General features: G+C 40.8%; 1 protein-coding gene across 1 annotated transcript; it reads left to right on the top strand.

The window, feature by feature from the left end:
- The first annotated feature begins 673 nt into the window (after positions 1 to 673).
- Positions 674 to 9,496, top strand: ARL8B (ADP-ribosylation factor-like 8B). The gene is made up of 6 exons (XM_009330620.1): positions 674 to 750; positions 1,389 to 1,462; positions 1,889 to 1,982; positions 2,651 to 2,718; positions 2,954 to 3,024; positions 4,454 to 9,496. The coding sequence occupies exons 1-6, from the start codon at positions 691 to 693 to the stop codon at positions 4,501 to 4,503; spliced, it is 417 nt and encodes a 138-aa protein (XP_009328895.1). The 5' UTR covers positions 674 to 690; the 3' UTR covers positions 4,504 to 9,496.
- The last annotated feature ends 1,796 nt before the right edge of the window (positions 9,497 to 11,292 follow it).

The following is an 11,292-nucleotide window of genomic DNA, read 5'->3' as shown; positions in this document are numbered from 1 at the left end:
ACCTCTCTAATACAACACTGTTTTGCAGCAGTTATGCCAGAGCTCAGAGCGATGCTGAACTCTGGTGGAAACGGACTGAAATACTCTCCAGTTGCATTTCGATTGCCTCTTCCACTGCTGAACAAGTTGGACACTGTGTAGCCTAGCAGGAAGCAGACCTGTCAGGTCCTTCCGCTTTCCAGCCTTTTAAAACTCCTCAGGGAGTTAACCCATACCTGTGGGTTGGAGGCTTACTCCACAAAAGTGATTTATGACTGTAAATGTTGTCCATAGAGTAGCTTGCCTCAGAGGAAAATCTTCTGGATATTTCTAGCTTCCAGGTAGCTAGGAGATCCTGACGTACAGAACTTGGCTCCAGCAGAAGTAGGTGAATGGCTCTTTTCCTTTACTTGCCCTGGCTGTCCATCTCTTAAGCTATGCAAAGCACTTCTCCCCAAGTAACTTTGCTCCCCTGACTGCCTCAAGGCTTGAAAAATGATTTAAGTGCTTGTAAGAAATGACTTGACTGAATTCACACAAGCTTCAATACACGAATATAATATCTACGACTTCTTGGCTATAAAGCCTTCAGTTGGAAGGCAAATGGTTAGAAAAAGCTTATGATATTTTACTGTGTAAACTAGCTGCATCAGATAAGCGCTAAATTTAACTTTCTGTTTTTTTTTCCAGTCAGGTCAATTCAGTGAAGACATGATTCCTACTGTGGGCTTCAACATGAGAAAAGTTACAAAGGGTAATGTTACAATAAAGGTACGTTACCATTGTTGACTGTCTCTTTTTAAACCTGTGCAAGGTTGTCTTCAGCTTCTAGTTTAAAATTTATATGTTCGCTCTGTTTTTCTTCCACCATTGGGACAAATACAGGAAACTGAAGAGGCTCAGCTAAATCTGTCAAATAGCTTAAGAATACACTTATGTTTATTTATGGGGTTTCTTAAATGAGAATCTGTGTGTGATTTCCAGGTTCATGGACTAGTTAAAGCAATGTTGTGATAATGCTGTCTGGCTTTAATCTGAGTTAATTTTCACATGTGTAGGGCCCAGAGATCTTCCTCTTCTGCTCATCAATATTGCTTAAGGAAAGGCTTACCTCAAAAGCAAAAGTTTTAAGTCAATATATCTTATTTTGTTTTCTTGTATACCACAGTGTGTAAACTTAGTACACGGGTGTGTTCTTGCATCTGGTGTAAGATGCTCTAGTTTGCATCTTATGCTATTGGGCCTGCAAGCTTTGAGCAGCTGTACAAGGGATTATTTCTGTTCTAATATGTGAGAGGTCCTGCAGCTGGCCCGAGGAGAAAGGAAAAACTGTGTTTTGATTTCTTGTCTTTGCGCGACATGTTTAAGCATAGTGTGTGGCTAAATTGTCTTTTTCCCCTTGCCTTAAGATTTGGGATATAGGAGGGCAACCACGATTCCGAAGCATGTGGGAACGATATTGCAGAGGAGTTAATGCTATTGTGTAAGTGTCGTCTTCCTTCAGCTAGTACTTAACTTCAGGTTTGCTTCTCTTCTGTGTGTAGCCTTTCTAACAGTGCATGCTTGACTCGGTAGTACTCGTTTTAATTTTGAAACTGTACTGCAACCATACTGACCTTTTTTTACCCTTAAGTTCAAGGCTCAAGATGGGTTATTTTCTTATCGGTGTCTGATCTGGAGTACTAACTACTTCCTGTCTGAACTGGGTGGCAGTGCTGTCTAACTGAAAGAATCTTTCATCTACTCTGATCTTAGAGAATTTTTTTTACAAGAACCAAATTCTTTGCTCAGAAGACCTAGCTTTGTTTAAAGCCTTGTTGAATGTGCTCAAAACTGACAGTGTAAAGCAAACACTGCTGTTTCGGAAGTAGTGCAGTCTCACTGACCTAACTTTAAATTCTCTTTAAAGCTACATGGTAGATGCTGCAGATCGTGAAAAAATAGAAGCCTCTCGAAATGAGCTGCACAATCTTCTAGATAAGCCACAGTTACAAGGAATCCCTGTAAGTAATATTGCCTTACACAGTATTAAATTTGCTTGAGGAATGTGCATAACTTCAGCAACTCTGAAGTCTGGCTTGAACTCTTAAGTCAAGTCTAAGGCCTAACCTCACTGGTTAGTATAAACACGAACAATACCTGCCCTACCCCCGGTGCCTTAAATCAAATTGTTGACCTCGGTCAATCCTTCAGTGATCTTATTCTTGTTTGGTGCCCACAAAAAAAACAAACAAACAAACAAAAAAAAGGAACAGTAGTTTAGAGTAGAGTATTCCACAGTATGAGTTTGTGCTCTCTTCTGAAGTCTACTATAGTACAGGTTAACCAGAGTGTAGTACAGAAGTATAGAGTAAGTTTGGGGAATCTCAGCTGAAAGTCTACTGGGATTATTCTCAGTTTTATCAGCTGATGTGTTCTCATGCTTGTTTTTTGCACATAACAGTTTATTTGTACCACCTCTTTCCATGTGAGTAGGTCAATCTTTTAATCTTCCTTCTTGATCTGGTTTAATAGTGAATGTCTCATTCTGCTGGATTTAATAGCCTAGCGCAGACTGCTTGTCAGGCTCCCCTGAAGTTTGTCGTTTGTGGTGGGGTTGGTGGTTTTTTTGTTGTTTTTTTTTTTTTTTAAAAGCAAAGCTGCAACTGTTTCCTTCTACTCTGGATTTCAGGTTCTAGTACTTGGAAATAAGAGAGACCTTCCTAATGCTTTGGATGAGAAACAGCTAATTGAAAAGATGTAAGTCTAACCCTTCCTAAGAAAGGCTACTTTAACTCAATAAATGAATTCATGTACATAGGGTTGTTAGATGAAGAAGCTTGCATGTGTAAGTAGAAAACCCAGCAACAGGAGGTAGCTGAAACCTTGTATAGAAACAAGTTAGGTGGAGAAGATGACGGGGGAACAGTTTAGATTCTCAGTATGCGTCCTTGTTGTAAGTGAAGTGTATGTTGAAATGTTCTCTCTTTCATAGGAACCTTGCTGCTATTCAGGACAGAGAAATCTGCTGCTACTCAATTTCTTGCAAAGAGAAAGATAATATAGGTAACTATTAACCTAAAATGCTAAGCATTATGAAGAGCTGTCAGAGGATGGATTGGGGGATTGTAACTTCTTAAACACCAGTTTCCTGAAGTCAGGAAGCCTGTAACAAATCAAAGAACAATGTGTCAGTGCACTGGTTAAATTCCGTGTAACTCCTGATGGCAGTGAGGAAGCTTGACTGGTTGTAGTTATCAAAACATATGTCAGTCTCCTGTGAAATCTGCTGCCCTTCTTTAGTTAGTTTTCAGCAAATAGCTGACTAGCCTCACTATTAGCTTGGCCTAAATGATTTTATACTTCTCTCAGGTACTCTCAACTCTGCCTCACTTTCATGAGGCTAGCAAGTACTTGCAGCAAGTTTTTCCTCAACAGTCATTCCCTTGAAATAATCATCTTCCCTTGCTGTCTTATCAAAGTGGTTCGTGTTGTGGCCTATGCTAGTCACTACTCCGTGCAGCCAAACAGTAAATTTTTCTGGTGCTGGCATCAATTGCTTTAGAATTTCTGGAGTTCAAACGCAGAAACCATGATACTGTGTAATACCAAGTACTTGACACTAGTATTGTAAGTAAACTGAGTAATCTCAACTGAATGAAAACACAGTTCTTAACAACACTTGCCATCCTTCTCCTGATGCCTTCTTGTGGCTGCCATGGGGTTAACACTGGTTCATTGAGTTTACTGATGAGGGAAACTTCAGGCTGGTGATCACAGGAACAAGCTATAGAGGATACCAGAACGGCTTTATATTAAGGACTCAACTTCTTTTCAGGAAAAATGAACAGCCTGTGGAACTCTTCTGGCTTCTTATCCAAGAAGCCCCTGTCACCTTACCATCAGTTAAAGATTCAAATACGGTGGATAGGAGAAGCAGATACTCCCTTCTGTCATATCTCCTGTACAAGGCTCACAGCACAGCTGAGCATCACTGATGCGATAGGGAAGGTGCTGCTGGAAGCATTGGGCTGGTATGATGTTAGTGCATTTCACTTCCTTAGGAGACCCTCTTTCAAGCATGGAGAAGCTTGACGCCTTGTGCTGTAGGGCTAAACTAACTTTGTTCTCATCAAGTGAGGAGGGGCAGACTGGCTAAATAGAGCAGTGTTGATCTAAAACTAATTATGTGAGCCATACCAAAGTATCAGATTAAGGAATGTCTTTTTCCTAGAGGTGTAGCTGACTGAGGAACCAGGATGTCTGGGGCGGTTCCTTTGAATGTTACTTAAAGGATGCTGGGCAGTTATAGGACCAAAGCACAGACAGCAAGCGTTCCAAATAATCATTCTATTGCTCCGTCTTGGACCATCCTCTAGAGAAGGGCTGGATATTCCTGTTGTGTATTTGGGGACACTGGCATACCAAAGCGATGCCAGCTATACAAATACAGATAGACACTTGAATATGGAACTTCTCTTCTCTCTCTCTTTAGATATCACGCTTCAGTGGCTTATTCAGCATTCAAAATCTAGAAGAAGCTGAAGTCTTCCTGGAATCTCCAGTACCAGTTGGCCATAATCTCAGTTGTCCACTTCCCTCCATAATGAGATATTACCCAAAAATCCTGTATCAAGAATCTGCCTTTTCATGGTTCATTTCTCATGTGCACTGCTGAAGACTTGTATTCCTATTCTGTCACAAAACAACTAGAGTTGTCATGATAAAGTCAGCACAAATATTTATTTTACAACCATCTATGGTGGGAGGGTTGTGGGGGGTCTTTTTAAAAAAAAAAATCTCTCTACCATGTTAACTATGATGGTACACTCTGTTCTGGTTTTTCAGGGCCAGGTTTTTATATGATTTTCAGCAAGTGTTTTATTTCTAGTGTTTAGTGGCTTGAAGATGCTGATGCTTGACAGCATTAAGATTCTGTAAGATGCCACATACTGTAGTTAGAAAACATTTAAGCGTGAGTTGTGGGATACTGATTTATCTCACAAATGCATGTGATGTGTGTATGTAAGCAGAGAAATGGAAACTGTTTGCAGAGGGGAGCACAAGGCATAGATCAGCATCACTAATCTACAGCTGAGATCTTATCCTGTCACTTGAAAAAGAAAACTCTCATGATGAATTAGGAGAGAGTCAACTGTTTAAAATCATTTTGTTGCTTCTGTTTAACATTTGTGTGGGGGATGGGAATGGACTGTTCTGTCAAGCTTTCAAAAATTGGAGTATTCCAGCATGAAAACAAATTGCTAGGAACATCAGACTTTGTTCAAATACATCTTTCTATCTACAGATACTAGTGGTCTCTATCTGAAACCAGAACACACATTCTGAGCAGCTGCATGACACTTAAATTACTGATGTTTTTGTATAGAGTCAGTTGTTGACCTTTAGCACAATATCTGTGTAATTGTCTAGTGTCTCTCCTGCTCATGAAATGGCTGGGCACAGTTTCACCTGGTGCTATGGAGTATCTAGGCTATTGTGACAACTCTAGACCTGCCTGCTTTCTTGATGTAACCATGTGCAAAGTCTGTAAGTTGCGAGATGAAATGTTCTACTGTGTCAAAGCACAAGAGAGCCGATGGATTGATCCTGTTTCTTGACTAGCTCCTACAGTATAGGGAAGTATATATGAACTAAAGATTGTAATGTTTTTGTAGCTTTACTTTCTCAATGACTTCAGTATATTTAAAGGGACAGACTTGTTGAGACTGGTTTGTTCATACAGTAATGTCAGTGTAGCTTACTAGTGTATGCAAATACATGGTACACCTGCTTGTGTTGCCTCACACTGTGTGTGATTCTTCACCTAAATGTAGTTTGCATTATGTCGAAGTCTTTGGCTGGAAACACTGTTTAGTCCGTATCGGTTATGACAAGCCAGTTTTAATTTAGACTGCCATGGCCTTACTGTTCTGTACCAACTATTGCACTGTTGCACAGACACTACGTGCTGCCTGCATTCAGTCTGAACTTGCATTTTAACTTTTTGTCCCCTTTCAGTTCTCTGAAGCATGATTTCAATTAATCCATACTCTGGTGCTGTAGAGGAGAGGGTATATTAACTTGCTACTGTAGTCCCTAGTTCACCAGGAACTGCTACAGTTACTTTTCTTTAGCAAACTTGCTTGTGCCTAAAATAAGGAAACTAAACTAGAATGTGTGAATCTTTGTGGGGGACCAGGTCACTGTTTAGTTAACTGGCCTATAGCTAAAGTTGATGTGTTTGGTGTTTATATACTTCACTGCTTTCAGCGTTTATGGCATCCAAACACTACCGATTGTTAACCTGTGCATTACTCTCTGCATGTGAACAACTTATACAATTACTGAACTTTGTAAATACGTGAATTTTTTTATTTAGGTGGATGCATATGTTGGTTTACTGCTCTTCAGCTTTATTCAATAAACTTATGTTTTGAGGGTTGTATTGACACTTAACTGACTGACTTGAGTTGATATGGCTTAACTCATGGAAATACATTATGGGATGTCTGTCTCCTCTCCCACAAGATTACAGTTGGGGAAGAAGGCTCGGTAAATACCTGAGCTGCTTTATGTTCTGTGGTTCAACTATTCAAGTGAAATGCTTATAAAACTACCTTTCAGGCCTGGGGCTTTCTCAGCTTACGTGAGCAAGTTTAGCTAGTCAGTCTCAGCAGACTTCAGTGCTTTTTTACGTTTATGAAAAGCACTGGTCAGCTGAAGGGTCTTTAAGTAGGGTCAGCCTTCTGGAGCTCTGTTTTCAGGAGAAAAATGCATGTGTCTACAAGCTTGTTTCTTGTCGTCAAGCCTAGAGTAAAACCTTTGCTTTTCCAGCAGAAGTGTCAGATCTAGCAGTGCCTGATCATTCACTACCAATTAAAGCATAAAGATTCTTGTCTCATTGGAAAGTGAGGCTTTCGTTGACTGAGGTCTTGAACAAAGTCTTGGTTGTGATTTTAATCTGAAGTTACACGGACTGTTCTTCCCAAATGCTTTGTTGCGTTAATTTCTCTTGGGTCACTGATTAACTTACAGGACCGTATGTCAACATCTTCCAAGTAATGGTAACAAACTGGATGTCCTCTATTCATGGCCTGCCTCCATGTAAGCTTTCAAACTTAGAGCTGAGGCAGGTTGGTTTTTAGGCCTGACTACTGGTCGGTTAGCATCCTTCATGTGTAACTTGGCTGGTGGGAAGGACTAATGAACTGTTGAGTAAAAGATTATGTGCATATTTCTTCAGTTGATGGGATTTCCTGCATGCCAAACAAGCTACCTGGAGTTAACATTCAAAGCAAAATGCCTTGAGTTGCAAAATCTGAGAAGAGTATTACTGCTGTAAGATTCGTCACCCTGGTTGGTCTGATACCAGTACCAATCACTTAAATCAGCTGTGGTGTGAAGTTGGCCAACAGCTGTTTGCTTGATGTGATATTTAAGTAATAGTTTCTACTTCTAAATGTAAATAGCAAGGAGAGCTACGCTGGCCGCCTATGATGTGTGTACTCTAAAAGGTACATTTGTATTACTTCACGAAATGACTCCACCTAGGTTCTCACAGCTATTCTTGTGCAGTTCTCCCAGATGCCTTTACTCTCATGGCAGAAATGTAGACCTTGAAGAGACTGTTTGAATCCAGTGCAGAGGATTACACTTTTTCTGTTTGAGGGCTTGATTAACTTTCCAACTACCTTCATTTTGAAACAGAAGGGAGGTGTAGTAAGTCTTTCCAGAGAAGTGAGGCTGTTCTCGCCACCTTTCAGCCTTGGACTGAAAAAACTACTCACTCATCTGGCACAGTTAAGTCCAAGGTTAAACTTTTTCCATTCTAATAAAGGTGTGGAGCTGAGATAGGCATTAGCAGTGTTGTCTGCTGAACTTGGATGCTATAGCTGTGTTCTGCTTCTAGAAATCTATTGGGGCAATCTAGTCGCTCATGATGATTGCTTGTCTCAGGCTCTGTAGTGAGCCTGGACAGTAAAAAGAGACTGATGAAATTTCCCATTCTTTTAACAAAAGTTGCTTTTTTAGTAACATGAATTATTGTACTTAAACATCAACAGCTGTACTGTAAACATCAAGAGAGTCCTGAAACTCTCTTCTGATGTATCTGCAGTAGGCCTTGACCATTAGCATATTAAGAAAACTGGGTCTTGTGAAAAGGCAAATACTGAGCCAGAGAGAACTCTTGGTCATGAATATGCATGCAAGTTTGACACCAGTCATACCTTTATGACCTCATGATGTGTTGGTATTGTATGGTGTCCCGATGATTTAAAATAGCTGCCAACTCTAAACACTTGTCGGTTTTGTTCAGTAGGAGTGATCGCTCTTACTGATCATAGAGCAGCACGTCTCTAGACTAGACTAGGAAGAAATGTTTGTGCGTGCACCCACAGCACCGGGCTGTGTGAGAGTTTTCCTTGGAGTATTAACGTCCTATCAACGTTAGTGTGGATGGTGGTTTCTTTAAGTGCAATTACAGAGCAGCGTAATTCTCATCATCACCCTGAGTGCTTAGCACTTGCACAGAGCAATTAGGTCCTACCACTTGGCATCGTGAAAAATGCACAAATGTGGAGCTGTTTCATGGTCTGTGGAACTAATAATCTAGTTTCTTAGCGATTTGTGTCTTCTCTTTGCATCTTTACGGAAACAGGTTGGAAAGACGGTCCTTTTTGGATGCTGACATATAAAGCTGCATAATCTTCACTTTCTGGTAGAAGAAAGGAGGCCGGAGAAAATGCCTTAAACAGTCTCTCTGGTTATATGGTTATAGGAATGTTGTGCAGGGATCTATAATAACTTGAAGTATGACTTAGCTGGATTATCAAGCTTTTAACTTTTCTAAGGTTTCATTTTATAGTCACTGTGGCTGTGCAATGGCATGTCATGATTTGCTTTGTGCGTGTTTACTGAATGTGAAAGAAATGTGCTTCCTCCCGGTCGCGTGCCCCAGCACTGCTCCCTGCTGGCTTGCTTCTGCACTGACCCTGACCAGAGCGAGCTGTGTGACTTCTAAATAGGGAGGTGTAAATCAGGTTATTTAAGCTATCTTGCTAGGAGCGGTGCATTGCCGATAACACGAACGGCAAAGCAACGAATCGTGTTAAAGGAGAAGTAATGCGTGAATGCCTGAGACTAGTATGTGCTTCAGGACTTTCATTCCCAAAAGATGAGTGTAGAATGACTTGTCTCACTAAATCATAAACCTTCAATGAGTAGTCTATTGTTTTAGGACTACAGATGCTGAACGTTAAAGTATGCCTTGGTGAAACATCAGGGAATTTCTTTTACATGTCACTTCAGTGACAAACACGGAATGGCACTCAAAGGGGGTGTGCACATACTCTTCTAAAGGAGAAGTAAAATATTTGATGTTTTTATTTCCGTCACAGTGGAAGGTGGGTAAGTAGACCTTTGTGCCAGGATTAGTGCCTTTTAATTATGACATTACAGGTTTTATTCTGTCAAAGGCAACATCTATCATTGTGATCATTTTTGAAGTGCTTCAATAAAGTGTTGTTGAAAACCATTCTTTTGCATATTCATCTGTAGTAGTACAGCTGCTTTTATTATCGTTAGAAATATACAAGAAGCCCACATTACCAAATTGTGGGAAACATTGTTAGACTCAAGCTGAACTAAACACATCTATGCTAAAATTTAATTCTTTAGATCATCTGTGAGAGGAGCAAACAGGTTGACTCCTTGAAGTGCTCTTCTAACAGTGAAGAGAGTAGGTGGTATTGCTTCCACGTAGGCAGATGCATTCAAGTAGTCAATTCAAGAAGTCTTTCCTGGCCTAATTAGGAAAGTTCACGGTTTAAACGCTGTCATAAAACGGTGATCTTGAGTATATGAATGAGGCTAATGCTAACCGGAGTCCAAATTTCATGTTTTTGTTTTAAAAAAAAAAAAGTTGAATGCTGTTGCCTGGTTGATGCTTGTCAGTGTGTGGTGTGTGTTAGCAGAGTGACTGTCGGCCTTGCGCTCAGCGGGGGACAGACAACGTTCTGGGTAGTCGGTCTGTGGAACTCTTCATCATCTCCGATTACAGCTTTGCTTTAGATGCTGAAACCATTTGTTGGTCTCATTTGTGTTCTTCTCTGAAAAGACCTATTGGGCAGAAGTTCAGTGGAACTCTTCATCATCTCCGATTACAGCTTTGCTTTAGATGCTGAAACCATTTGTTGGTCTCATTTGTGTTCTCTGAAAAGACCTATTGGGTAGAAGTTCATAAACCATATTATTCGATAAACAAAGCAAATACCTGAGTAGAGAAAGAAAAAGCTGTTGTGATGTGTGAAATGTAAAGCTAAACTTGATTCTTGCAAGAGTCTCAGAGTGAAGTAAACTGCTAAGTTGCTTCTGTATAACTATGTTAACTTGGGATGGGGGAAGATATTTCAGTCTTTTCAATAATGAGGAATTTTCCTCATTTTTGTAGAGTCAAGAATCCCCTTCTTGGCGTGAATGGATAATATTTCTGGTGCATAAGGGGAAAGACATTGAAAAGATGCATGAATTCCACAGACTGAGGAAAGGAACTGAAAGAGCAACCTCAGGCTGCTATGTTTGAACAGGCTAGAGGATTTTAACAGGAGTCAGCATACAGAAGTCTCGATGGACCTCCGAATTGTGATTTTTTTTTTTTTTTAAGATTTATTTGTTCTACTGTTTCTGTTGCAATGAATGGAAAACAAAGAGCAAGATCTGACTTCTGAAATAGTATAAAATACAGGCTGAAGACAAATCATTATTGTCTGGTTGTCTGTCTATGCGTGATATGTCTTGAAATATTTTTTCACTTTATTTCTATCAGATTTCTTCCTAATAAATCATGCCCTTCCTTGCTAAAAGGATGCAACGCTAGCGTGAACACCAGTCCTTAGCTCGGCGATAGAGCAGTCACGCCTAAAACCACCGTTACTAGTGATGCTGTTCAGGTTTCTGGGGTGGCTCAGAGAGGTGTCTCTCCTCTTTACCTCCCCCAGCTGTAGTTTATTGACTTTTCTGTTCTTTTGTCTGTCTTTGAGGGGTTTTGTTTTCACCAGCACTGCCTGACTCTCTTTTCACTTTCGTATCTACCACTGGCAAGCGGCTTTTCTCGGCTTTTCTCAGCTTTTCTATTTATGCTGCTTCCTGAAGACTCCAGCTGCCTTGGAGCTTGTTCTCCGCTCCCTCCCAGCGCCGCATCAAGTCGAAGGCTGGCCCGCCGTCTGCTCGGCGCTGCTCCCTTTCCCGCCTCGCCCGTGGGGTGGCTCAGCCGCTGGGTGAAGGGAAGCCCCGCGTCCATCTTCCCCCCCCCCCCGCTTTCCTGGCCCCAGG

The sequence above is a fragment of the Pygoscelis adeliae genome, unplaced genomic scaffold (assembly GCF_000699105.1).
Source record: "Pygoscelis adeliae isolate BGI_AS28 unplaced genomic scaffold, ASM69910v1 Scaffold278, whole genome shotgun sequence".
Taxonomy (NCBI): domain Eukaryota; kingdom Metazoa; phylum Chordata; class Aves; order Sphenisciformes; family Spheniscidae; genus Pygoscelis; species Pygoscelis adeliae.
The sequence above is the reverse complement of the archived record's forward strand: the minus strand, read 5'-3'. Positions and strand labels throughout refer to the sequence as shown.